The sequence below is a fragment of the Lasiodiplodia theobromae genome, assembly GCF_012971845.1.
Source record: "Lasiodiplodia theobromae strain AM2As chromosome Unknown scaffold_18, whole genome shotgun sequence".
Classification (NCBI taxonomy): domain Eukaryota; kingdom Fungi; phylum Ascomycota; class Dothideomycetes; order Botryosphaeriales; family Botryosphaeriaceae; genus Lasiodiplodia; species Lasiodiplodia theobromae.
Genome location: NW_023336388.1, coordinates 183,794 through 210,074, shown reverse-complemented (window position 1 = coordinate 210,074; position 26,281 = coordinate 183,794). Strand labels below are relative to the sequence as shown.

Here is a 26,281-nt window from a genome sequence, read left to right as displayed (position 1 = left end):
GGTGCCAAGGCCGCGCAATTGTATCCAAGCTCCCGCCAATAGCTCCGACACCTCCAACGCTCCGCAACTACATTTACTGCGACATGTCATGACGGCACAATTTCCAACCAGGCAGATTGCCAAGCTCTCTGGCCACAATGGTAATATTCTGCACCAGCTTTCTCAGCATATATCCTCGAATCTGACTGGAAACAAGCTCTAACGCTACAACAGGACCTGTCCATGCCGTGACTTATAGCGCAGGCGTTGGCCAATATGTACGTTCAAACCGCTTCTCCGACCCGCAAACGCCACAGAAAGCCTTCTTCCCCCGCTCGATGACGGAAGCCCACTTACCCCCACGAACGAGGAAACACACGGTTACCTAACGCGGCGCGCAAATAATAGATCCTCACGGGCAGTTCCGACCGCACGATCCGGCTGTTCAACGCAGCGCGTGGAGGACTGGTACAGAAGTACGAGGCGCACGGCTACGAAGTGCTCGATATCGCCGTCGCGGACGACAACGCGCGGTTCGCGAGCGTGGGCGGCGACAAGGCCGTCTTCCTGTGGGACGTCGCGACGGCGACGACGCTGCGCCGGCTCAGCGGGCACAGCGGCAAGTGCAATGCCGTCGCCTTTGCCGCGCAGGGCGACGTTTTGGTCAGCGGTGAGTCATGCGCTCCGTGTTTAAGTTTTGTTGCTTTCTTGGGGTAAGGAATTGTGGGGTGAGCGGAGAGGAGGAGCGGGAATGTGCAGTGGGGTCTTCGGGAAGGAGGCTTGGGCCGACGGAATGTGGGCGTGCGCGCGAGCCCTGTGGAAACGTGCGGGAAGCTAATTATGATATGCTTGTCTGCAGGGAGCTTCGATGCCACGGTCAAGCTTTGGGACCTCAAGAGCCAGTCGCACAAGCCGCTCATGACGCTATCGGAGGCTAAGGATAGCATCTCGTCGATCTGCGTCTGGGGACACGAGATCTTCACCGGGTGCGTAGACGGGAGGGTCAGGACGTACGATATCCGGATGGGGCAGGTGTTCGTGGATCTTATTGGACGTGAGTATAAGGATGAGCGAGGATTGTCCCGGTAGGCTACAGGCGGCTTTACTGACACGAGACAGATCCCGTCACGTCTATCACGACTACTAGGGATGCCGACTCGATCTTGACTAGCACGCTCGACTCGACGATACGTCTGATGGACAGGTCTAACGGCAAGTTGCTGCAGTCTTACAAAGCACCTGAGGTAGGAACTTCCTCATTCCACATTTCTCTAGTCATCTCCCGCATACTAGTGACTCGCTACAGTACGTAAATAAAGAGTACCGCATCCGCTCAACTCTTGGTCTCAAAGACAACGTCGTCGTCGCCGGTAGTGAAGATGGTAGCATTTTTGCCTGGGACGTGGTCTCGGGCACTACCCTGCATCAGCTTCGGCATGGGGAGGCTAAAGGCACATCCAAGAAAGACGTCGTCAGCGCCGTAGCGTTCTGTCCAAGAAGAAACGAGTTCGCCAGCGCCGGTGGTGACGGGAATGTGGTGGTCTGGGGAGTTTAGATGTAGTGCTTTCTGGCATAAGGCTGGGGAGAGGTAAGGTATTTCACCGCATCAAGGCTCTACGTGCTCGAAGCCGTCACAAAAACGCTAAACGGCTATGGTAGAGGGCAGAAGAAAAGGTTAGGTTTTCATACAATGATTTTCTGACGTGCATGGTACTTACGTCCGTACACGTGAGTCTTTTCAAGAGATCCATGACCTTGGCATGCAGTGACTCCGTACCTTGCATGCACATACTTGCTTTTTTGAACGCCATCTGACTGGACCGCAGATCGCTCAGGGGTCTCGAAAACTACTGATCAATAGTGTCTTTCATTTTCCTCCTTAGTGGGTGCATTTGAGGGACCTGACCAACAGTTGAGGTATATTCTCTAGCCGCCGACATGGGTACTAGTGTGACGGAGTCAAGGGCGAGATGAGATGAAAGGAGGAAGAGGGCGAAAGAAAAAAAAAAGTAAGGCCCGCTATTTCTTCAGAAGGCCCAACTGCAGGTTTTTGGATTATGCGATTGCAAGTGAACATGACAGGGTCCGAAACTTGCATGGTATTGACAAGGTCGAGGGATAACATTTTAGCCGTTTGGCAGGTGCTAATGCACTCGCATGCGTGGATAGTCGAGCAACATGCACGCAGCAAAAGAGCAGCAACTTGTCCGTCCTCCCAACAGTGTTGGATCCGCGCTATCTTCTTGCAACGTGCCCAAAAATCCGTTTTCTCCCGGTGCAAGGACCGGTTCCCCTGTGATTGAATCATCTTTGTACGAGCTGACGTTCTCAAGCGTGGCTTTGAGCGATATCCACTTTCCCGTGGCAACATGGCGTGCGCTATGGGCAAGTGTTACACCTAAGACAGGGGTCCATTCATCCAATAGGAGAAAAGGCATTTCAAAGATGGTTGCAGACAGGGAGGGGTCTGCAGCTGGCGCACGGAACGGCTCGGGATGCGTGGGCGAACGGAGACGAAGAGCGGCAGCTAATGCGGAGAAAAGTGGTGAGAGATTTGGGGGGACCAGGTGCTTTGGGCAACGTTTGGGCGCGGGAGAGCAAGTGCAGTCGAGGTTTCGTTTCGTTTTGCTGCTAAAGGCTCGTCTCGAGTTGACGTCTTGTTGATTCTTTATCGCATCTCGAGTTTACCGCTTTCTTTCTGCGAGAGGTGTCGCGTGCACAAGGCCGTATCTGCGCACCAAAATCTGACGAGGATCCGCCTTCCACGTTTGACTATCGTGTCCCTGGCCCGGCCACACAACTAGTGGCCATTCCTCACGCCCTGTGCTACTCACCTACTTTTCCTAGGAATAGCCGCGTGGCAGGCGAAGATTCACTATTGCAACCAGCAGGCTGGAACAGCGTGGAGACGCCGCGCCTCCTGATCTGTCGTCATTTGACGGATCCTCATGTTGCCCTGCGCATCAGGATCGGAGACGGCGTCACTCTGCAGCATCTGCGACCTAGGCAACACGCAAGCTAAGGCCCAGGCCCAGTAAGGCAAGCGCCCGAGCTCCAGGCAGATCGGAACATTTTGTGGCAGGCGTCTGCACCGCACAGTAGCGCCGGAAGAAGCACCGGTGACAGGCTGCTGGTTCGCGATGGCGGGGGAGGGACAGTCATGGCTGGAGTGAGGCATGAAAGGCCGAAATGGTGTGCTGCCATGTGACAGTGGGGCTGGAATGGCGGGCTCAAACGGGTAGGCGGGGGGGAAAGCATTTGGCCGGCGAGCCCAATAACGAGAAGCACCCGGGAAGAGGGCGGCCGTGTCAGGCGATTGCCAGCCCACACTCACGCATGGCCCCGGCGGCTCGGTGCAGGGGCGGCTCTACTCGCAGGGCTCAGCACGCAGCTCCAGGGCGGCAGGAATGAATTTCTAGTCCTGCATGAAGGCGCATATATCATTTCCCCACGCCCCCCGGCTGCTTCTCTGTTGGAAGAAGTACTTTTAATCCGTACCAACGCGCTTGCTCCTGAGCTCACCAACTTTCAAACTCCCAAGACCTAAAAATACGCCCGAACATCGCTCTACGGCCCGTCTCGGCTTTAGCGTCGGCATTCGTCAGTCACCAGCTCAGCCCTGTTGCGGTCTGGCATCATAGTCACCAACTGGTAAGTCCCTGTTGCCTGTCAGACCTCACGCCAAAACTGCCCACAAGCCTCCAAGGCTTCTACAAAATGGCGCAAGTCCCGCCACCTTTCTATTCTTCTTATCCAGCATCTTTTCCTCTCTTTCATTTCCGCACATATATTCCAGCGGCGCAGCACTCAAGCTATAGCGACTCGACCCCGCGCTAACACACCCAAAGTCAACAAGCACCTTGAGGTCCACTCAACTTCGTTTCTCAAACAATCTTGAGCAAACCGCTTCCAAATCACCCACAATGCCTTTCTTCGGACACGCCGCTCGCCACTACTCTTCGCGTGCCTTTGTGCCGCGTTATTCGCGTCTGCAGCTCCTCGTCGCTCACAGCGCCATCACCGCCGGTGTCGTGCTGCCTTTTGTGCACCCGTACCTGCAGACCCGCCAAGCAAAGCGTGACGGCACCTACATGACCAAGTAAGTTATCTCTCCTTTTCGCCGCTTGGATACAGCATTGCGTATACCATGCAAGTGGCGTGTTCAGTTAGGGGAGCTCCACTTCTGTCATTGTACATGGGGAGCTCCACTTCGGTCAGTGTACACAGGACTAACAGGGCACCGCACGCTAGGCCGCCGATCCCTTTCACGCCGAGCCCCAAGTTCTAGAGGGAAAGTGCCTGCCGATCAAGGAGCTGCCATGATCCGCTTTCAACTTTTCTTCTTCTGCTGCCAAGCGCTGCTTCATGCAGCGCTTGAGCGGTATCGGCGCAGGGACTTAGGTGTAACTTTCGGCTGAAGGTTAGGGAGGGGCCAAGGGCTGGCGAAGCCCTCCCATTGGAGCATCCTATTGGCGTTTGGCGGCAATATACCAGGATTTCATTTATTGACTGAATAGTCGCTCGTTTGATTCCGAGCGGCTTGCTTCTCCCTCTGGGAGCTGCATTTTCGACGATATCATAGCACAATGAACAATTTTAGTATAGTCAATTTTGTACAGAGTTGAGAGTGGTAATTGAGATACAAACCAGACCAATTATTTTCCCGAAGACAATTGGACGCAACTATTTCAGATAGAAGCTTTTTGGAGCTGAATGCTTCGCTGCCATACTCCAGTAACCAATGCGAGGGTCCCATCCGTAACGAAACATAAACCGGTTGCTCTACTCGAAAGCGCAAACAACCTTCCGGAGACTCGACTGCATTCATGCAGCCATCTGGCCACCCCCATTTCAGCTACGCCAGCAATCAATCCCCCAGCTTTTGATCCGCGCTTAGATTCCCCACTGCCCCTTCTTTTCCACATGGCAACTCGTATTGCTTCCGTCACCGGTTCCTTTCGTATTCCATCAGCCATCATTCGTTCAACTGAAGCGGTCTCCCTTCCTGCTCCGGAACGGATCGTTCGCTTCGTACTTGCTCTTCTCGAAGACCTGCTGCCCCGCATTCTCGGGTGCGTGTCGTGTCGGCGCAGGGTCCTGGCTGGCCTCCTGGCTAGGGTTGGCGCCGCCGTTGGAGCCGTTGCCGTAGGCCTGCGCCTCGAGGCGCGCTTGCATCTCACGCTTGCGGCGGTCGGCAGCTGCCTTCTCGGCGCGCTCGGCGTTGATCTCCTTCTTCGCGAAGTAGTAGGCACCGCCGCCGGCTGGGAAGATTTCGCGTTAGTCCAGAGCGTATTTCTCGCTGAGGAGGCTGTCTTCAACGCGGAGGCAATTGTTGATCGGCCGGGGCATTGTTTGGTGCAGACGTACCGACGATGAGAACGCCCCATCCGTACCTGGTGGAGGATTATGGTGAGCGTCGGTCCTACGGAGGTGGTCGGGAATGACTATGAATGACGTACGCGGTAGACCTTACCTGTGCGGGCGTCAGCGGGAACTACATCTGCAATTGAAGTGGCGGAGAGCTTACGGTGTTCATTGTTGCGAGTGTGGGTGAAGACGACTGTTTGGCGGATTGGGTGTTTTCTGGAGAAAAGGGAGCGCAGAGGATTGGGCGTTTGGGAATGCCGGCGGAGCCAGAGCTGTCTGCGCAAAATAGTGGATGAAATCAGGCCATTCTGTAGGGCTGACGCCACACCGAAGCGGAAGCTCCAAGCGCTCATCACCTAGCTTTCCCGCATGTCAACTGCCCTCGACCGCCCATCCCCGTCCCTTAGTCGCCGACTCGGACTTGTTCTCTGTTCACCCAGGTCGCCGATTGTTTACCAACACCACGAGCTCTATTCCCCGCCGAGTCTCTTTCCCGGGCGACGCCGCATTCGCCCACCATGCACGAAGACCGTACGCTGCCGAGCTTCCCCACATCTTCAACAACACAACCCGTTCTCCGCTAACCACGACGCATTTGCTGTCCACTCGCAGACCCGCACCCGCTGCTCGCACAAATCCCCCTCACAGTCTCGCCATTCGTCTCCCTGCCGACCGCCACCCCTCTGCCCTACACCTACAAGCAACTCCCCTCGACCCTCCCACCCTCCGTCACCGACCCTCCCGCCGTCGCCAACGCCACCGACGACCAACAACTACAACAAGATGTTAACGCTGCCGGGGGTGGAGTGCCGCCGAAGCCGGCGTACGTGATGTCGGCGTCGGGCCAGCACGCGGCGCACCCGGACGACATCATCGCGTCGTGCCGCGCGCTGCAGGCGCACCTGACGCGGCTGACCGAGGACGCGCGCGCCACGGTGCGCCAGTGGGAGGAGGGCATTCGCGAGCGCGACCTCGCCGAGAAGCGCCGCGTCGCCCCCGGCTGGCTGGACGAGGACGTCAAGATGCTGGTGCCGGAGCGGAAAGGTGACGGTGGTGGTGGTGGACAACAGGGGGGAAGCTTGCTGGATGAGGCGGCGCCGCAGCAGCAGCAACAAGGGGAGGCGATGCAGGGGGTTGTGCAGAGTGATGAGGGGGCTGAGCTAGACAGGGCATTTGGAGGGTTGGGGATTCGGTGATAAAGTGGATACGTCAAGTGGTGGTAGTTTGCACGATTGAAGGCTAAAGATATTGAATGAAGCTGGAATAGCTCGAAAGCTGTCATTCATCAAGGGAAAATGAAGGTAGAGCCAGGAAGATTGTAAAGACTTTCAAGGCATGTTTGTAATGACCGGCGTTCCAGGTGTTATTGAGAGCATCACGGCTGTATGAAGACTGCTTCTCAAGAACGCAACTCAGGATGGGATGTATTTGATCACAAGATTGGAGGTAGGTAAACATGTTTCGGTCAAGCTGCTTCTAAGATTTTGCCCAGCCGGCTTGAAATTGGCACTCGGTTTTTTAATAGAGAATTTATCCAAGCAGAATAGATTTCTTAACGCCATACCGGATCCTTGAAATCAATGCTCATTGGCCTGCAAATTGGGAAAGCAGGGACCTTGGATAGGTGACGTGCGGAGGAGCGCGGAGATCAGCGCGAACCTCCGCGGGGCGGGTCTACAAGCCAAACCAACACCTGTACCTCAACTTTACAACTTCGAATCCCCATTCCCTGCCACAAGAAGCGAAACCAAACCAATGCCAGAATCGAGGTTATAACCACTTCAAACCTTAAACTGCAAAGCGCTTCCAACAAAAATCAGAACACTTGAAAGCTGCAACCATGAGCAAGTTCGAAGTCCGTCCTCATTTCCAGCTTGCCCCTACCAAAAACCGACAGCTTTCCACTAACATGAAACGGCGCTCTCTGCAGCTCCCCTCCTCCAACGCCACGTCAGAACCCTCAACGCCGGACCCCGAGGTGCACATCTCGACGGGCGGCCTCATCTCCGACTCGGACGACGACGCGGACCTGCCGTACCCGGCGCCGCTGCCGCGCAGCGCCTTCACGGTGCCGGCGGAGCAGTTCTCGGCGGCGCAGTACCTGTCGACGCTGTCGCACCGGCACCAGACGCTGGCGGACCTGCGGTCGGACCTGCGCGCGCGCAGCGGCCTCATCAGCCGCGAGCTGCTCGACCTCGTCAACGCCAACTACGCCGACTTCCTGAGCCTGGGCCAGGCGCTGCACGGCGGCGAGGACAAGGTCGAGGAGGTGCGCGTCGGCCTGCTCGGCCTGCGCAAGGCCGTCGGCGAGGTGCGCGGCGCCGTCGCGGGCAGGGAGGAAGAGGTGCGCCGCCTGGTCGAGGAGCGCGAGGCCGTCAGGAGGCAGCGCGCCGTCGCGAGGGCGCTGCTGGAGGTCGAGAGGAGGGTGGGCGAGCTGGAGGCTGCGCTGGTCGTCGGGCAGCAGGGGCCCGCGAAGGGGCAGGGAGAGAGCACGGAGAGCAGCGATGAGGAGGACGATGATGACGATGAGGAGAGCGACGAGGAGGAAGAGGAGAGCTTGGGGAGCAGCGTCTCGTTAGGGAAGCTGAGGAGACTGGCGAGGCAGTACCTGAGCGTGCGCCAGACCGCGGGACGGATTGGCAAAGAACACCCGTTCTTGGTCGCGCAGGAGCCTCGTTTGACGAAGATTCGGAATACCCTGCTGCTGGACCTTGGAGCGGAGCTGAAATCGGCAAAGGCCGCGGGCCCGCAAGGCAAGAATAGAGTGCTCAAAGTCATGAGCATCTACGCAGAAATGGACGAAGGCATCGAGGCTGTCAAGGTCCTGAAGGGAGGCTCTTGAAGACCCACGAGCATTTCTGGGTAACCCCCTTTACTTCTAGAGCGTCTTCTTTCCAAGCAGCACATAATACCCAGATCACGCAGCCGCAGTATACCGATGGATTCCAAAAGTCATTTCATGATAATACACTATTTTCCGTGTCCGCTTTCAATGCCCAATATATACCCTTAAAGTTTGTTTAATCTACAGATACAAGGTCTTTCGGGTTTGGCGAATCAGGCCCTCTGAAGTCTCCGTTCAAGCTGAATCCCGGCGAGTGCGTTGAGCTCAGCACCTGGAAAGGGTCAGTTACAGCCCTTTATGGGAACCTGATTGGATGAACAACTTACTACTTCATGAATGTCCTTCGAGATGCGGTCACTCAGCTGCGCCATATCCTTCTTCACGCTGTCAATGAAGTGCCTGATGTTTTTCTGCAGCTCCTCCGGAGTGAAGGCCAGCTGCCCGATGGCCATCCTGACCACACCCAATCGCTCTCTGTACTCGGCGCCGCCGACCATTTCCTTGACCGCCGAGCTCGGGTCCTTGACAACGGTTCCCATCTTGGCGCTGGGCATGAGCCCCTTTGGACCAAGAATGCGGCCCAGTCCCGCCTTGTTCATCTTTTGCAGCGAGTCCGGGTGGCACAGGCAGCGGTCGAAATCGATCTTGCCCTCCTTGACGGCGTCGAACACCTCGTCCTCGCCAACGACAGTCGCGCCCGCGGCCAGCGCCGCCTGGCCTGCCTCCGAGTCGCGCGGCGCGATCACGCAGATGCGCAGGCCCGTCTTGACCGGGTGCGGCAGGCGTAGGCGGTTGCGCACCACGGGGCCGTTCTTGAGCGTGCGGAGCTTTAGGTGGAGCTCATATTTGGGAGATTTGGGATCTAGGCCGGCCTCGAAAGCGCGAATGTACCTGCACGGAAGTCGGGCGTCAGTATATCTGGTTCTCCGGGTTGCTTTTGGTGCGATTGCTTCTGAGGCGCGTGCTGCGAGGACCGCCAAATATCGGCCGAGGGTGAACCGTACCGGATCGCATCCAGCAGAGCGAATTGCTCGGCTTCTTTAAGGTCGGGGGTGAGGTAGGTCTTCCGGGGCTTCTTCTTCTTCTTGCTGCTGGCGTCGTCTTTTTTCTTGTAGCCCTTTCCCGCGATAGCGGTGCGGATTTGCTGGATGGGTATCAACGCAGGGGCGAGTGCCCGACCGGCAGTCGGCCGTATTGAGGGATTGAGGACATTCCTGCTCAAGCGAGCAAGACACCGCTGTGTTGAAGCCATTGGGGCGCGTGGGCTTGGTGGAGTCGCGTTGCTGTCGACTTTCCAGCCCGCCGACGGAGCTTGACGGCCGACTGCTCCGATCGACGTGGTCCGTGCGCATAATTGTAATTGTAATGCAACGACATTGTCAAAATTCACCTTGCACTTTTGATGGAACGCATCGTTTGAGGCAGCAATTATCGTATGTTGCTAAGATCAACTACAGATTCCTGTCTTCAAGACATGCACCGTGACACAATGGCATCGGAACTTCATCCGCGATATCGTGACAGCACCCAGAATCGACCGCTGAAAAACCAAAAGATCAAAACCAATGCACATGAACACCCATCCGGCAGCCTTGCCTCTGCTTTTTACCCATGTAGAACCGAACCCGCTAGAACAATCGCTAAACTCAGATAATGAAAAAACATCAAGCCATCATAAACGCCAACCCGACCTCGCCAGACGTAGCTAACGGGTAGCGAGCAAGAATTAACAGTGAGAAGGGGTATAATACTCATAAGCGCTCGCTTCGTCACTTTGACAGAGAGGAAAAGGAGGCCTAAACCTTCGCAGGCGTGCTCGTGTCTGGCGCCTCGGCTGCGGACTCGTCAAAGATGACGAAGTCGTTGCTCTCTTCTGACGGAGAGACCTCAGGAATGGCTGGTTCGAGGTCATTGCCAGTGCTGCAAGCGTTCTTTGCAGACTTGGTGATAGTAGCGGTGGCGGTAGCGGTATCTTTCCCCTCTCGTGACGGGACGTCGTCAAAGGTGCACTCCTTTGACAGCGAGGAAGGCTTCTCTGGGGCAGTGCCATCGACGATGACGTACGAGTTCCCGTCAAGCCCTTCTCCGAAGTAGTCCGAGGCAGGCAGAGCGGAGAGCGGCGAGCGATCCTCCTCCATGGCGTCCTTCTCAACCTTGCGGCGCTGCTTGATCTTCCTCGGCTCGGAACCAGCGTCGGGGCCGTTCGCAGAGCGGGAGCTCGCGACAAGGTAATAATCAGGCGGCGGGATGTTCTCCTTGCCCTTCTCGCGTGACTCGTTCTCGGCACGAGTGTCGGAGTCATCGTCGGATGAGATGTCCAGGACAAGTGCGGAGTGCTCCATCATGTTTGTAGCTTCCTCTTCAGGGCTGTCCTCGTGGATCTCAAAGAACCAACCCTTGGGCATTGCCTCATCAAGGGTGGGGGCGGGCTTGCGCGCAGCAGGCTTAGGGGCGGGCACGTGGTCGGAAATGGTACCGCTCAGAGCAGCGTCGATGGAGAAAGGCACACCAGCGTTGTGGCGAGGGCTGAGACCAAAGGACGGCGGATCAATGCGAGTGGTACGACGCTTGGACAGGAGGCCAACACGCTTGTGCTTCGGGGAACCGCGGCTGGTGCTGATAGTCGACTGGGTGGGCACAGAGGATGTTCGCGGCTTCTCAATGGACGACAGAGGCTTCGAGCAGCGAGTGGCAGGCGAAGCAGCGGGCACGGCATCAGTGCTCACGACGAACTTGGAGACCTTCTTCGGGCTTCCATCCAAGTTCTTGGAGCGTTTGGTGGGCGAATCAAAAACAGCAGGGTCGACGTTCTCGCTGTCGAAGGCTTCATCGAAGGGAGAGGTCGTGTGGCGACGCTTGGATGGCGAGTACTTAGATTGCTTGCCAGACGAGGGGAACGGGAATGCAGAAGCAGAAATGGCTGCAGAGGGGTGAGCACGGCACGGTGGATCGGCATCAGGCGAGCTAGCTTACAGTTCTGGCGGTTCTTCGCACTGGTCAGGTTCCTCAAACGAGGGCCATCCAGGGCCGCAAAGGGCTGGCGTGCAGGAACGTGAGCAGTCATTTTCTGGGATGCGGTTGCGATGGTTTCGGAGACGGCGGTCCTGCTGCTGCTGATTTTGCGTCGAGTGGAGCAGCTCGGACGCGAATCGTGCGCGGGGATGTGCGTGTTGACGTTCGCCCGCGAAAGGTAGAGAAATAAACAACCGACGGAGCGGGGAACGGCAGCACGGACGGCAGGCAGCAACAATAGTCGGTGAGTTTAGCAACGCAGGGCGAGGAGTCGCAACGCGGAGGACTTGGAGAAGACGGAGCAAGCCTGAGGAGAGGGATGGGTCGAGGGCGCGCGAGGTGTATATCGGGCCAGGGCGGGCGTCAGCCCGGTCGCACGAGACGCGATCTGTGGCGCCTGCAAGGAAGGGCGCGTCTGCACCGTGTGCTGTTGGTGTTGGGCGACCAGGGCCTGCGCCGGCCACTAAGCTATTCTACCAGTAGCAGTCGATCGAAACCGGTTTGCTGTGCCTGGCCGTCATGCGCCAGGACGCCGAGCTGTCAAAGCACTGGTTCCCAGCCTCTTCGCCCCTGCCCGCCACCGGCATTACACGCTGCGCCGACAGGGTTGCGCGAACGCGACGCGACGCGTTGCACCGCGTTCCGATCGTGATGAAGCCGCCGGCCCCAGACTCAACTTCCCCAAACGTCGCATCCGGCGCTTCCTCAGCTGCCTAGCCTCAGCTCACAGGCCTAGAGCCTCGCCACCATGGCCAATTTAAGTCGCCTCGTCCGCAGCGCCAACTCACTCAGCTGGCGACTGTACGAGAGCCCTTACTCGCGAGCCCGTGCCGCCGACGCAAGGCGAGCCCGGAAAGACACAGCATTATTGCCGTTTCATACGCACGTCACGCCTCGCGTTAGCCATGGCCCACGATAAGCCGCTTCCCAGCCTCCGCCCCGCTCTGCTCGGGTCAGCTCCCAACTTAGCGCGTCTTCGAGCCCTGGGATCGTCTTCGGCCTCCACCGCGCATGTGTTCGAGGTAGACACCCAGGCACCGGTTTCGGAAGTGGAATTTAATATTGCTACCCCAAGCGGTAGCAGATTCGCGTCCACCTGGTTTTCCCCGCGTACACTGGTTTCACCTGTCCGCATCCACGCGACTATGAAACCGCCGTGAGTTGCTGGGATACGACTTCCCTAGCCCTCGTCTAGTCGAAGCTGCTTCGCCGCAACTCGGACCACACTGTCTCACACCGACCCCGCTACACTCTCCATAAGATTGAGCATGACCTTTCGGAAAAAGGCTGCCTTCACACGCGGCGAATTTCACTTGCCACCGCTCCGGAGCTACTCCGAAAACAGGCTGCAACCGCCTCACCCGGAGCAGCCAGTAATGTGAAGGCTCTCGGATAGGATAAGACGGAAATGATGCAGAAAGTAACCGCCATATGCACAGGGAATGTTGAGTTTAGAATCACGTGCTGCGGAGCGTATTCGCCAATTGGAATCCTTTTGTCGCCACACGTGAGAAAGAGCCAAGCATCCAAGGGACATTGACTCCAACCTCACGATGACGAGCTGATGAATTGCGAAGTCGAACTGTTAGGATTCAACTGTTTGCAACATATTCCAGTTTATCAGCGCCTCCGACCCAGATCACAGATATCAGCTGCAATGACGAGATCCACAGTACGTCACCCCACCAGCATGGTACGGCCGCTGTCGTCGGAAGTGCCGGGAGCGTTTGCGGAGACTCATCATGTGGAATACAACTGCAGTCGTTCACAGGAGCGGTACAGATCAGCTCCATCATACTCTGTGCGGCTCCCATTCTTTTGAGCCATGCGGCATCTGACTTCTCTGTTTGAAGCGATCCTTCAGTTTGGGCACGCGAACCCGCTCCAGCCGGCATCAACCACGGCCGATCTCCGCCTCAACCACATCCAAGTCATTGGCACTCATAATAGCTATCATCGAGAGGTCTCGATATCTGCACGACCAATCTTTGAGCTTCTAGTCCCGTCCCCGCAAAGCTTCTATTACAGCCATGCCTCGCTCTCCGATCAATTGAATTACCAGTCGGTCCGGAGTCTCGAGCTCGATGTCTATGCCGACTATTATTCTCCGGGCCAATTCGCCAATCCGCTTATAGACCGCCTTGCGCAGCTGCCCGGGCCGCCGCAGACATGGCAGGAGCATATGCATGCGCCGGGAGCTAAGGTCCTGCATGTGAGCGACATTGATGTTCGCAGCGTCTGCCCAACTCTAAAGGTGTGCCTCTCGGAGCTGCGGAAGTGGTCTGACGAGCACCCCGCCCACGTGCCCGTCATCATCGACGTCGAGTACAAAACCGTGGATGAGCGTCTTCGGGCCGTCGGTGGCGCGCCGGGCGAACCGTGGAACGCCACGAGTCTGGGTCTTCTGGACGACGAAATTCGCGCAGTGCTGGGCAACGACAAGATCATTACGCCGGACGATGTGCGTCTTCGAGGCCGCGATAAGACCGACAAAAGCCTCACTCTCGAGGACGCAGTGCTGCAGTATGGCTGGCCAACGCTCGAGGAGAGCAGGGGCAAGTTCCTCTTCGTCATGGATAACAACCCCACGGACACCAATGCTATCCGCGACTCGTACCGTGCCAACGGTCATACGAGTCTTGAAGGCCGTGTAGTATTCACGAATTCCTTACCTGGCGAGGCGGACGCCGCTTTCATCAAGCGGAACGACCCTTCTGGTGACAACCTCGCGGAGATCCAGGAGCTGGTGCGGAAGGGTTACCTGATTCGCACGCGTGCGGACGAGCCCATCAACTCCGTTCTCATGGGCGATGACGCTGCGAAGGCCCGGCTGAATAGAGCTCTTGAGACGGGTGCCCAGGTCGTGAGTACCGACTGGCCGGGTGTTGGAATGGCTAGCAGGTATGGTAGCAATTATGTTGCGAAGTTGCCCACAGATGGTGTTGTCAGGTGCAATCCAGTTAACGCTCCTGGTAACTGTAACAATATCGATTTGGAGGATTATGTGAGTGCAAGTGGATGGGACGGGTTGACAAGGCAGAGTGTTTAATACGTCCAAAAGTCGGTTTCACTGCGGCGTCTACTGCTGCTCTTTAAGAAAAATCCATGTGCTAACCGAAACTGTTAGGGAACTTTCCGTACGGAAACAGGATATAAGCAAATTGAAATTTTCCCAGACTCAAATGAGGGCTCTCGCTTTGAAGCCCTGCTGGTTACAGAATCCAGCAAAGTATTTGTCAACCTCATGAACGTTACCAAAGTCGGCAGCAAATCCAAGCACGGTATCTGGTCTCACAACCACTATGGCGCCAGTCTCCTGAGGAATGCCGTATCTACCGTGGGCCTCGAAGCCAGGGTCGATGAACATTTTTCCGAAGGCCGGGCCTCCGAGTACGCTCCATGCGCTTGGGGCAGTACCAGGTATAATAGTCAACAGCTGAATCATGTGCCCGATCTTTTTCACGAAGCTTGTCGCTGACTCCAGAGCTTCGCGCAACTGTGCTAATGCAGGCCGAGTGATTGCAGGGTTTCCCGTGAAAACGAGGACTGTCCAAAGGCCGGGTGCTTTATTGATGTCGTAGAGCCGAGTCTTGACCAGAGCACCTGGCTTCTGCAGGAGGACATCGGGAGCCCGACTGCCTTGAGCGATCATCAACTTACGCTGCCGTGGATGGTTGAGGGGCGAGTTGGGATATTCAATTCCCAGACCAACAGTGAACGGGGCAGTCTCCTCCATGATCGTGCACAGAACCTGATTGGGAGAAGTTTCGGCTGCGAGTTGCTTGTACTGGGGCGGCACAACGCCAGATATGGCCGCAGACGCCAACTTGTCGACCTCGATCAGGTGCTGTGCAGATGGTCGTCGTTCATCCTCATAGCTCCGGAGGATGGTAGGTTGATACCAGCCTTTGATTGTGCCGGCTAACTTCCAGGAGAGATTTGTGGCATCATGAACACCCGTGTTCATTCCTTGGGCGAAGCCGGACGAGTGCGTGTGGCCAGCATCTCCAGCGAGAAAGACATAGTCTTTGAAGAAGAAGTGCTCAGCAACTCTCTGGTTGATGCTGTCATCAATGTTAGCTGAGCTCCCCAAGCGGACCTCGGTGGAGACTCACCTGTAGCGCGTCATCCAGTCAAGCCTTTCAATTTCCAGAGAGAACGGTTTCATTGCCTCGACCGCCTCATACATGGCCTGCTCCTCGGTGATGTTGTCACCATACTTCTCGTACAACCTGGGCGACAAGACGTAGCCAATGCGATGAGCATCGCCATCAAGACGCACCCACAACACGTTGCCGTGAGTTTCGGTCTCGATGGAACTAGCACCGGCGTCGGGGAATGGCATGTCTGTTTTGTACTTGCCATCGAGGCGCACCCAATTGAAAGTTGTTTGGTCGCCTTCCATGCGGATGTTGGACAAACGGCGGATCTGCGAGCGTCCTCCATCAGCACCGACGAGGTACTTGCTGCACGCAGGGTAAGCTACTGTTCTGATATACCTGACCATCTTCTTGTCTCCTAGACTTACCATCTGACAGTCTTTTGTTCGCTGCCCTTCACTTGCTGAATCCGCACCGTGACATTGCATCCATCGCCAATGCTTTTGACAATGTCATACCCCACCACTTCCCAACCATACTGTACCTCGTATCCAAAAGACTCGTAGTTTGTGCGGAATATTTCCTCGGAATATTTCTGCCGGATGTTCAGAAAATACTGATGGAAGGAATCCAACATCGCCTTCCACATGACCTGCCAACCGCGACCCGGTACTAACTGGCCATTCTTGTACGTCACGGAATTGCGTGCAATGAAGGCAACCTGGGCCATCTGGTCGAACAGGTCCTCGCGTTCCAAGAGCTCGCAAGTGCGTGGATACAGCGAACACGCGCGGCCGAACTTCTCTTGGGTTTTGCGGTCATACATTTCTGCGCTACGATCAGTAACCTATCTTCTCTTCAGAGATCCGGGAGAAATTTGATACACACCAGCAACCTGCGAGCTTATGCCTTGGCGTGCGAGACTGTACGCCAGCAGCAGGCCGACCGGCCCAGCTCCGCAGATGAAAACATCGGTACGAGCCACCTCTCCAGCCATTGTTGCTTGAGATGTGAATTGTTTCAAATCTGATGCTGATGTGTCCTAGGTCCCATAGCTCACATATATATAGTCTCGACAAGTGATTGTTACTCTACATATGCAGCAGATGACTTCGGCCGAACACATTCCCTATTCAGTAATTCCCCGAGCATCGGATAGTCGTCTATGCGGTCCCGCACACTCTGTTGTTGCTTTGTCCAATAAAATATCCGAGGTTAAGAACCCGTTTCTCTACTAAAAATCAGCACTAGTGAGGACTAGGTAATGAACTCCCAAGTGGAAGTGATTAGTTGGACCTACGTCGTTAGCCGCCGATAGCCAAAGTTCTCGACGAGCCGTCTTGGTGCTATATATGTACAGCGAGGGCTTAATAATATCGCTGAACAACGTCATGAAGGCGTAGAAGATGGACTAATGATCCGTTCCCTCTCAACGTATTTTGTACTTCAAGCATACACTGGGACCACGGCAAAAGCAAAACAATACTATGCTGAAGGTCAGACTCACATCCTGAGTAGCTCCATAAGGTATCGTACGTGAGACAAAGAATGTAGCAACCACTGCTGGCTAACATTCAAAGTGATCTAGGTGTGTCGGTCGTACAACTGTTCTCCGCTATTCCCCCTCACTTGTGTCCCCATGCGTTATTCCCGCCAACGGTTGACCATGTCCTACCCCACCTCACTCACCTCGGCCGTGAAGTCCTCTCCGCTCTGTTCGTCACATGCATCCATCACATTAGCTTTCGTCTTGACTTCGTTCCCCTGTAAATACCCAAACCATGTTCAGCGGTGGATACTTCCAGCTCTTTGTCTCTCGACCCCATGTCCCTTTTCATGATATCTCTTCTCCACGCCATAATTGTCCGGCGTGGCATTCTCCGGAAGCGTCGGTGCGCCGCCTAAGCTCGCCAGCACCGCAGAGTTGTTCGCCGTCAGATCATCCAAGACCTCGAGTTCATGCCTGGTAAAAACTTTGGGCAGAACATGCGTTCGCAGCGGAATCATGGCGCAGATGAGGACCGGGAAGCCTGTTTTCGATTGAGTTCAAGTTAGACACAAGCAGCCACGTCATCCCCACGATCAGACGAATGGAGGGGGGTTAAAAGAAAGTATCCCGCACCTATGGCGGCTATCGTCTGCGAGATGGCCACGCAAGCGGCGACGCCGACGACCTGGAAGCCGATGTACATCCATATCTTCCTCCGCTCGATTCTGAGGAGCGGCTCGTCGTGCTGGATGAAACGACGCTCACGCATAAGCATGACAAGCTTTCCGACGATGCCGTTCGATTCGATGGAACCCCACTAAGCTCCAAAATCTCCCGTCAGCCAAGACAAAGTCCGCATATATGCGTGTCAGCCGAATGAGAGCGCAGAAGAACAAAAGGAGAAAGAGAGGCAGCAGCAACGTACACCAACGACGAAGAAGACACCAGCAAACACGGCCGCCGGCATGGTGTGCAGCACGATCAGCAGCGGACCCGTCATGGTGCCGATCAGCGCCAGGCCCATGAGGAAGTGAGACACGCGCTGCTCGACGACGGCCGCGGCCCTGACGACGGGATGGCGCAGCTCGGCGCCCTCGCCTTCGGCCGTGGCGATGACCTTGAGGTCGGTCTCGTAGACGGTCAGCGAGTCGGTGTGCACGGGGGCCTGCGGCACCAGGCCGTTGGGCATGGGCAGCCCGAGGATGCCGGCCACGAAGGTGGTGCAGCCAAGCAGGAAGAAGTCCCAGTGGAAGCCGCCCGGCTTCTTGAGCGGGAATTGGCGGGCCTGGGCCGTGAGGCTGCTCACGTTCTGCTCTCTCGAGAATGCGTCAGCATCGTTCTATTGTTATTAGGGAACTTTTGTTACGGAATGGTGCTGACATGGTCGTAGTAGAAGAGCAGCATGATCAGTAATCCGAACGGCAGGGCAACGAAAACCCATTTGACGTCGAGATTCCAGAAGTCTATCAGCCAGCTGCGAGGCTGAGTGGGATGAAAGGCCCGGGAGATGGGGACGAAGGTAAGATGGGTCGACTTTAGGTTTCCGGGAATGTGTGAAAAGCCGACCCAGAAGAGCGTCCCGATCTGTGGGTTATCCAGTCAGCACGATGCTCGGCAGAGGGGTGTTCAACTTTATTTACCACGTAAGCGTAATCCGCTAGAAGACCGCGGAACCAAGGTTTCCACATGACACTTGCACCAAGCTTCTCGAGGCCATATATACTCCCGAAGTAGAGAATGGCAATCATGCACGCAAGGTAGCCTGCTGCGTTTCCCTCGACGCTGAACTCATTCACAAGTTCCTCAACCCCCTTGACTTTCGAAATAGTAAGCACCCCGAAGATTCACTTAAAGCAAAATAGTGAAAGCAGATGGCACTTACTCATGTAGATGATGCCGACGTACATGCCGAAGGATTCACTCGAGAAGTCGGTCACATAACGCATGTAATCGCATAGGTTCCAAACTCCAGCCAACCAGTGAAAGATGGCGGCCCAAATGGCGGTCCAAGCCATGAATTGTGGGTATATTGAGGCGTCGTACTGGATGATGATGTCGTAGATGGTGTAGTTGAAGAGCGAGATGAGGCCAGTGATGCCGACGATGGTAAGAGGTTGCGCGCCGAGGATGCTGAAGACCATGGCAGCGAGGGCAGAGGAGAAGAGTGCCTCGTTGACGCCGAAGAACTCGCCAGTTCGGCGGTACATATCTAAAGTGTATGCGAGGGCGGGTAGAAGACTAACTAAGTGTCAGATCTGGAGAAGCTTTGTAGTTCGTCAGGGATGATGCCTACTTGACAAAATACATGCGAATCGTACTGGCAACCGTTCTGTAGGTCCAAGCATCGGTGATGTCGCTCCAGTAATAGGGCAGGCGCCTCTTGACATCGTGGTACATGCCGCGACCGGGCTGAAGTACTCTGTATCTTCGCCATCCCTTGAGGCCATCAAAGGTATACGAATCCGCAAACGACTTTTCTCGGGCGAGAGGCGCGCCTGCCCCCTCGCCCGAGTCAAGTTTATCTGAAGAGCTCGAAGTCATGATAGAAAACAAATTGAAGGAAGGCGCGAGAAATACAACGGCGGGTGGTGCAGGTGGGCTTATGGTAGCGGGAAACGCGTCACTTCCTGGACAGGAGGTGCAAAGGTATTAGTACGCATGGCTAGTCAGACTGATTGTGCAAGATCGATCTCAACAGCAGCTTGGCGGGAGCGGTAAGAGCCCTGCGCCTGCCTGCCGCAACGGGAGTGGCAGTTTGTGGAGCCACGGCGCTTTGTCGTCAGCGCAGACTTAGTTCCATCTGCCGAGACATGGCAACCACGAAGGATGTGGACTGCAGGAGGCTTCGAGGACACCGGCGAGCGCTCCTCTTGATGCCATTGCTATCCTCACCAATGGCTTGCATCTGTGAACAGCTGTGGTCGCGATGAACGGACAATGACAGCAGCCGAGAGTCAAGCGGGTGGTCAAGGGACCCGCCGCTGTGCGGAGCAGCCGCGTGCCTGTCACCCGGCAGCTCCCTTTCGCCCCACACCACGCTATTGGCCACCAACCCGACCATTTTTGCTGCCCGGGCAGAAAATCACTCAATCAACCCCCGCTAGCTGTGCAAATCCTGCCCTACACATATGTCTAGTCACTTCCATGTAAGCCCTTGATGCTTGCAGGCAGCACAGCCAACCCCTCCCAATGCATTACACACTCCACCTAGGATGTGCCCGTATTCAACGCCGCTATTTCCACGTGCGATTCCGCTGGGTCATTGACAGCTAATCAGGGTGGAGGCGACGCCAAGCCGAAACCGCAAAACATGCTTACATCCGAGCCGCAATCATGGCTCCTTGTCGTCTGTGCTTCGTGGAACTGGCCAACAACTCGGACATTCTGCTCGGTGAATAGCCTTCCATGCAAGTTCCAGCCCTCTTGACCCCACCGACAGCCTGAATCAGTTCGTACTGATGCGCTACCTGGCGTTGGAAGCCACCTCTGCTCCCGCCTCCCCACTTTGTCCTCGCCAAGTAATACGCTATCTTTCATGTCTTACGGTCGAAACTGTGCCCAACAATGCAAATCCGATGTCGGTAGTAGCTAAAGTGTAATAGCGCTCTCAAGTCTCAGACACTTATACCCCTGCCCTCTTTATTAGATTGACATCCAATGTGCCAAAGTACGCCTACCTAGCTCTGGATCATTCAATTCACGACTTCTTGTACCTTTGAAACCCATCTTGCTGGTGCATCATCGCCATCGGTCGTAGGGAACTACTAATTGGACAAAATCATATTATTTCCTGCCGAAAAAAGAAAAATGATAAGATATTTGTCAATGTCACGAGTACAGAGGGTTATTGCAGCCGATTGTTAGTGTAAATTCATTTTTCGCTTATGCCACGGGTAGTTGGAGCTATCGTCCGGACGTGAATGTATAATTATTAATTTCACATTTACATCCGGATGATAGCTTCAACTATCCATATATGTTCTTTTTCATTGGAAAAGAGAGAGAGAGCGGAGGCGTATCTACGCTATGTTCGAAGGGTCTTGCTCTTATTCACGCTAGCCATCAGCTGCAGTACCCGTTGTTGGAGGGAGCGATCAGCCAGGGGTGTATTTAGTGCTTTCTTGCGGATAGCTCAATACATCGCCCGTTCATCTCCTCAGCTTCTCGCCTCAGTAAGCCGTACACCTTCTTGTATAATGCCCATCAATGGTCCCTTCTGTAACAACAACGACCGCAACAACGGTCTGCCATATATGTACCACAGCCCGGAGAGCCACGGACATTCCCTCCTGATTGCCGCATGAAGAAATCGGACGACAATTCCAAGGCCAGGAAAACAAAGGTACGATGGTGAATGGAGTCATTTCACAATAAATATGCATACGCTATTTACTTGTTTCTCGTTAAGATCACCGACCAACTCCCAACACCTGATCAGTTCTGCCTAGGGTGTCGTCTGATAGCTGCGTTCAATAACGCAGCAACACGAAACCATGCACCAACTGCCAATACGCCGATATCATGTACCACACACACATCCACCAATAGCAAACCACAAAAGTCAAAAAAAAAAAAAGAGAAGGACAAAGGAACCGGCTAATAGCATTTCCCTCCAAGCGCACTTTTTTCTTTCTTTCATTACTCGTGACTTTTAGTCTCGACTCTACTACCACCCCTGTTGCGATACCTACAGCAGCTCTCTCCGCACAAGCACTCCTTATCCAAATTGGTCCAATACCTGCCGGAATAATCGACGGTGATCTCGTGGCCAGCCTCTATCCCCTTGGACACCAGGATGATGCGCTGGACGCCGAGCCAGGTGAACTTCTCGAACTGGCTGTTCGGGTGGCACGAATGGTTGACGAAGCGCGTGTAGTTGCCCTGGCGCCCCTGCCAGATCTGGTACGTCCGCCCGTTGGTCTCGCCCTGCATGACGTCCATGTTGTGCAGGCCGCGGGTGACGAGCCCGACGAACTCGCCTATCGCCATGCCCCTTTCGAATGGCTAAAAAAGGGATGATGTGGTGTCAGACGAAGGTGTGAAAACGACTTGGGTGGAGACACGGAGAGAGAGAGAGGGAGAGAGAAATCTAACTTACGCAACAAGCCACGAGGCCGTTGTTACGGCCGTTGGGCGTCCGGAAGACCTGGACCGGACACGGATTCCGCGGGCCACCGTAGAGGTTGGGGAAGCAGCGACAACAGTTCACGGCAGGGTCGTCTGCTTGCAACTCTCTGCAAGAATCGCACGTGAAAGATTGCTGGGGTTTGTCAGAAGAAAGCTCGCGGGGGTCTGCCAGTCCCCATGCCTCGACGTCTAGGATGGAAGAGTCGATGTGTTCGTATGTGAAACTAGGATCCCATTGCAGGTATGTATGGGCCAGCGGAACGGGCATTCTGTTATCTGCAACCACCCAGTCATGGGGATGGCCGTGGAAAGTGCGCTCGGACGATTCGCCGATGAAGGAGAGCAGCTGTCGCCATTGAGGCTGCAAGGTGTCGGCTGCTACTTCGAATCGGGGACGGAGAGTAGCCAAACGTTGCATGGCCTCCTTGTCGAAACTGATGCGATACTTGCAGAAGCGGTAGATACCCATGCCAGCAAAGACCAGAGCGACCCATCCGGCTGCTTCTTTGATCTCATAGTAGCCCCGCCATATGGCCCTTGATGTTGAAGTTAGCTTCGCACAAGTTGCTTCTCATATACGGGCGTACATCTTGTTTCTGAGATCTTTCTCGCTCCAGCCGAAATCCTGGCAGGCCTCCATGAGGGCAGCTTTCCGGCTTTTTGTTGGGGATTGCTGGGGGTTAGTATCACACAAAACTTGCACTCTTGCGTCAAAGCATTGGATCCAATACGCCTGGACTATGACCTCGAGAGAGCGGCAGCAGCGACTTGCAGTGGTGACTTTCCTACAGAGGACGTTCATCCTGTTGAAAGATGATGTTTTGGCTCCTATGGGAGAGAGTGCCATCTGCGATGGGGCACCGACAGAGTCGATACTCTTCTGGACTGCCCGCGGCTCCTTCCATTGGTCAATCTACGACCCGTCAGATAGGTGCTTGCAAATGTGTATTATGGCCGCTATGCTGTCCTCATGGGTTGCCAAGAAAGAGGTTTTCACGTGATATGAAAGGGGTAGTTGTCCGGAGGGTCTATGGAAATCAAAGTGACATATAATACAACATGTTCACATGGGAACTTACAACAATCTGCGGGTCAAAGCTGATACTCCCGTGAATCTGCTCCCAGATGCCGATGATCAGACGGTCTAAGGTCGAGGGCTGCAGCGGACGGACTTTGGGAGCGACCTTCTTGCGCTGAGGGAACTTCTTCGTCTCGGGCTCGATCTGGCGGACAGGCGCGGGCCCGGAGTCTTCCTCCTCGAGCTCGTTAGGCGACGGGTTACAGGACGGGCGGCTCAGACGGAGACCGCCCGTCTCCTTTCTGCGCTTAGAAGCCGGTTCCGGGTCCGAGAGGTAATCGCGCGGCGGCGGGCGGCGCGCGCGCTGGGGCCGGGTCAAGGCGAGTGTGCACCCATTGCTGCTCGCATCACCGGCCGGGGTAGACGGGGCATCAGTGGGAGCAGGCGTGTGGTGGGGGGTAGCCGACGCGGCTCTGATTGCGGCGATGTCGATTGAGCCCTTTTTTCACCCCCCGGCGCGACTCAGCAAAGGAGTGGCGGCTGGCGTACAGGGGATAAAACTCACGAGATCGATGCGGCGGGACACGGCTCGAGCGTTGGCAGCGCCCTCCCAGCCTTCGTGGATGACGCCCTCGAGATGGAGGGTGGGCTTTATAAGGGTGCCCGAGGCGAGGAGCTGGTTGTGCAGCACCGAGGCGAGCTGCTGCTGGATGGAGCGGATGATCTGGGCCGAGATCTCGGCAGCCTCGTCGCTGGGAGAGGTCATGGTTCCTTCGTGGTGGATTGCAGAGGGATCGACTGCCCGCCCTCGCAGCCGCGCGCTACGCGGTTTGCGGGATGGCGTAGAATGGGGGCGTGGAGAGTTTCCACCTCCAAAAAACGAGAGCGACTCCACTCCGCCCCCGCAATGTGTCTGTTGCAGAATACTTCATCTGAGAAATCAAAATGTCAGCCATGCCGATCGTCCCAGCCGCTTTTCCACCCAGGATCGAGCCTAGCCTGAACCTTGGGTCCAACCAATCCTTCACCCGCCATTATCTGGGCCTCAGTATCATCCCCTGACGACGTCGACTGCACGCGGGATGACGTAGTCCATGACTCGCTCCATTGCTCTTCTTCTTCAAGTAACTATAACATGGTATCGCTCAACAAACTCAAAACAAACTACGACTGCTCCACGTGCTGCACGTTCGCCGCCTTCCCAGCATATCCTTCCTCGTCATCCACCGACTTTGGAGCCCTCCAGCTGTCGTCATCGTTGCCGAGATGGTGGTTCTGCAGCTTCTTCGCTCTGCTGTACCGCGGGATCGTGTCCTTGGTCGCCCCAGCAATGATGTTTCCTTCGAACAGAAGATTGACGCTCTCGAGCGGGACGCCCTTGGTCTCCGGCACGCACAGGATGGCGTACACCAGCATGATGATGCAGCACGCGCCGAATAGCAGGAACGTTCCGTATGTGATCTCGTCGAGCATGATCGGCGTGAGCTTAGCAATCACGAAGTTGAAGAGCCATTGCGTCATCAGAGCAGCCGCCATGACAAGAGACCGCACGTGGTTTGGAGAGCATTCCGACGACAGGATGAACGGAATCGGGCCCCATCCGAACGAGTAGAAGACGACGAAGAGGTAGACGCAGATGATGGCGAAGATGTTGTTTCCCGACAGGCTGCTGTCGTTGGGGTGAACCGCCTGGTTGATGCCGATGTAAAACATGGCAAAAGCCTGCCCAAGAGCACCGCAGATCAGCGACCACTTCCTGCCCGCTTGCTCGACGCCGAGCATCAGCCCAAGCGCAGTGAAGACGACCTTCACAACTCCGTAAATCCCGGTAGCGAAAAGCCCGGCAGATTGGCTTGCGAGACCGACACTCTTGAAAATCTGCGGGCTGTAGTAGTTGATCGAGTTCGTACCAGTCCACTGCTGCCAGAACATCAAGACAACCGCCATGCTGGACTGGTAGAAGATCTTCTTGTTCGCGCAGACTGACTTCATCTGCGTAACCAGGGAAAGCCTCTCCTTGCCGTGGAAGTCGGTAATGATCTCGTCAAGCTCCTGCAGCAGCACAGGGTCATCCTCAGACCTGGCCCGGACGTGTGCCAAAGCACGCTTAGCCTCAGCCAGACGGTTCTTCTCCACCAGCCAACGCGGAGATTCGTTCTGGAAGATGATAAGGAGGAGGAACGCGCCAGGAAGCATCTGCAGCGCAAAGGGAACGCGCCACTTGGTCGAATCGGTGGCGCTCGGGATGTGGTTGCTGATGCCATAGTTGACAAAGTAGCTCAGCATGATGCCCGTGACGTTGAACAATTGCATACTGTTTACGTTAGCAGGTCATTGAACAACAGCGTGCGAAAAGACTGTCTCACCATCCAATGCAGCGCCCACGGATCTCCTTGTTCGCATTCTCTCCAATGTAGGTGGGCACCACAGCACTAATGAGACCAACACCGAAGCCTCCAATGAACCGGCCGACGTAGAGTTGAGCGAGATCGTCTGTCGCACCGAGGGCGCATGTTGTCTGGATAATGGAGCCGATAAGGAAGATGAGGTCGGCGAGGATCAGAGCCCATTTGCGGCCACTATTCGGTCATGGTGAGCCTCTCTCCTCCGGCAGTGCGAGCGCTGTGTACTTACACCTTGTCGCTCAACCAGAACGAGGAGGCAGCGCCAAAGAAGCAGCCACCCTGCAGAACCGAAACGATGTTTCCCTGAAGGTTGGCGAAAGAGTCACTGTCCGGGTCGAGGTTGAACGAGTGTTGGAAGGCGTCCATGGTCAACACGCCTCCAATCAAGCCCGTATCCCAACTGTCATGCCCATCAGTATCGTCTTGAGCGAAAATCAAGGTCGTGACTCACCCGAACAACATGCCGCCAAACGAGGCGACAGCAGTGAGGAAGTAAGCCTTCCGGTATGTCTTGATGTCGTCCCATATTTTCGCAACTCCAGTCTTGGAGGGGACGCGTGGGTCGAATTCGGAGGACGACATGTTTGTGCCCGCGTAGTGCGCAGAGAGACTGAGCCGGCGGGAAGGAGGAGTGGTGGGCGGCTACGGCAACATGGGGAGGGCAGCGGTGAGGTTAAAAAAGAAGTCTGCAACACCAAGCAGGGAGTGATATGCAGACGGAGAATCTCCGCCCGTTCACGTCATGGGCAGCCCGAGGCCGCATCGTTCAAAAGCCGACGAACTCGCACCACGCGACGCAGAAAAGCGGACCCGGGATATGGGGCCCCAGATTGGCGTGGTGGTGCTGTGGATGCTGACCTTGGCCTGAGCGGGGGACGATCTCCCGAAGCAGCTTGGTGTCGTCAATATTGGGCCTTCGCTGCCGAGTTGCGAGCGAGA

At 55.7% G+C, this 26,281-nt stretch overlaps 12 protein-coding genes across 12 annotated transcripts; 5 read left to right on the top strand and 7 right to left on the bottom strand.

The window, feature by feature from the left end:
* Positions 1–88: 88 nt before the first annotated feature.
* LTHEOB_6279 (Nuclear mRNA splicing protein) lies at positions 89–1,534 on the top strand (the record flags this gene model as incomplete). Its single annotated transcript, XM_035515517.1, has 6 exons — positions 89–140; positions 214–257; positions 388–649; positions 839–1,033; positions 1,099–1,223; positions 1,286–1,534. The coding sequence occupies 6 exons, from the start codon at positions 89–91 to the stop codon at positions 1,532–1,534; spliced, it is 927 nt and encodes a 308-aa protein (XP_035372862.1).
* A 2,368-nt stretch (positions 1,535–3,902) lies between these two features.
* On the top strand, positions 3,903–4,267 carry LTHEOB_6278 (uncharacterized protein; the record flags this gene model as incomplete). Its single annotated transcript, XM_035515516.1, has 2 exons — positions 3,903–4,078; positions 4,231–4,267. The coding sequence occupies 2 exons, from the start codon at positions 3,903–3,905 to the stop codon at positions 4,265–4,267; spliced, it is 213 nt and encodes a 70-aa protein (XP_035372861.1).
* Positions 4,268–4,962: 695 nt separating this feature from the next.
* LTHEOB_6277 (uncharacterized protein) lies at positions 4,963–5,515 on the bottom strand (the record flags this gene model as incomplete). The annotated part of the gene is made up of 4 exons (XM_035515515.1): positions 4,963–5,240; positions 5,347–5,372; positions 5,439–5,452; positions 5,507–5,515. 4 exons carry the CDS (start codon positions 5,513–5,515, stop codon positions 4,963–4,965), a joined length of 327 nt encoding a protein of 108 aa, XP_035372860.1.
* A 349-nt stretch (positions 5,516–5,864) lies between these two features.
* LTHEOB_6276 (Conserved oligomeric golgi complex subunit 2 protein) lies at positions 5,865–6,542 on the top strand (the record flags this gene model as incomplete). Its single annotated transcript, XM_035515514.1, has 2 exons — positions 5,865–5,877; positions 5,959–6,542. The coding sequence occupies 2 exons, from the start codon at positions 5,865–5,867 to the stop codon at positions 6,540–6,542; spliced, it is 597 nt and encodes a 198-aa protein (XP_035372859.1).
* A 644-nt stretch (positions 6,543–7,186) lies between these two features.
* Positions 7,187–8,188, top strand: LTHEOB_6275 (Oligomeric golgi complex subunit 2; the record flags this gene model as incomplete). Its single annotated transcript, XM_035515513.1, has 1 exon — positions 7,187–8,188. One exon carries the CDS (start codon positions 7,187–7,189, stop codon positions 8,186–8,188), a length of 1,002 nt encoding a protein of 333 aa, XP_035372858.1.
* A 178-nt stretch (positions 8,189–8,366) lies between these two features.
* Positions 8,367–9,443, bottom strand: LTHEOB_6274 (50s ribosomal protein l1; the record flags this gene model as incomplete). Its single annotated transcript, XM_035515512.1, has 3 exons — positions 8,367–8,462; positions 8,518–9,082; positions 9,196–9,443. 3 exons carry the CDS (start codon positions 9,441–9,443, stop codon positions 8,367–8,369), a joined length of 909 nt encoding a protein of 302 aa, XP_035372857.1.
* Positions 9,444–9,987: 544 nt separating this feature from the next.
* On the bottom strand, positions 9,988–11,255 carry LTHEOB_6273 (Thymidylate kinase protein; the record flags this gene model as incomplete). The annotated part of the gene is made up of 2 exons (XM_035515511.1): positions 9,988–11,111; positions 11,165–11,255. The coding sequence occupies 2 exons, from the start codon at positions 11,253–11,255 to the stop codon at positions 9,988–9,990; spliced, it is 1,215 nt and encodes a 404-aa protein (XP_035372856.1).
* Positions 11,256–13,028: 1,773 nt separating this feature from the next.
* On the top strand, positions 13,029–14,252 carry LTHEOB_6272 (Acid phosphatase; the record flags this gene model as incomplete). Its single annotated transcript, XM_035515510.1, has 1 exon — positions 13,029–14,252. One exon carries the CDS (start codon positions 13,029–13,031, stop codon positions 14,250–14,252), a length of 1,224 nt encoding a protein of 407 aa, XP_035372855.1.
* Positions 14,253–14,381: 129 nt separating this feature from the next.
* LTHEOB_6271 (FAD binding domain containing protein) lies at positions 14,382–16,300 on the bottom strand (the record flags this gene model as incomplete). The annotated part of the gene is made up of 4 exons (XM_035515509.1): positions 14,382–15,267; positions 15,319–15,669; positions 15,732–16,131; positions 16,192–16,300. The coding sequence occupies 4 exons, from the start codon at positions 16,298–16,300 to the stop codon at positions 14,382–14,384; spliced, it is 1,746 nt and encodes a 581-aa protein (XP_035372854.1).
* Positions 16,301–17,088: 788 nt separating this feature from the next.
* On the bottom strand, positions 17,089–19,189 carry LTHEOB_6270 (Hco3- transporter family protein; the record flags this gene model as incomplete). Its single annotated transcript, XM_035515508.1, has 7 exons — positions 17,089–17,333; positions 17,426–17,609; positions 17,718–18,101; positions 18,173–18,376; positions 18,433–18,608; positions 18,675–19,030; positions 19,086–19,189. 7 exons carry the CDS (start codon positions 19,187–19,189, stop codon positions 17,089–17,091), a joined length of 1,653 nt encoding a protein of 550 aa, XP_035372853.1.
* A 2,241-nt stretch (positions 19,190–21,430) lies between these two features.
* LTHEOB_6269 (Set domain-containing protein) lies at positions 21,431–23,703 on the bottom strand (the record flags this gene model as incomplete). The annotated part of the gene is made up of 5 exons (XM_035515506.1): positions 21,431–21,796; positions 21,891–22,455; positions 22,507–22,832; positions 22,999–23,436; positions 23,503–23,703. 5 exons carry the CDS (start codon positions 23,701–23,703, stop codon positions 21,431–21,433), a joined length of 1,896 nt encoding a protein of 631 aa, XP_035372852.1.
* A 398-nt stretch (positions 23,704–24,101) lies between these two features.
* Positions 24,102–25,924, bottom strand: LTHEOB_6268 (Quinate permease; the record flags this gene model as incomplete). The annotated part of the gene is made up of 4 exons (XM_035515505.1): positions 24,102–25,251; positions 25,304–25,516; positions 25,572–25,742; positions 25,794–25,924. The coding sequence occupies 4 exons, from the start codon at positions 25,922–25,924 to the stop codon at positions 24,102–24,104; spliced, it is 1,665 nt and encodes a 554-aa protein (XP_035372851.1).
* Positions 25,925–26,281: the final 357 nt, after the last annotated feature.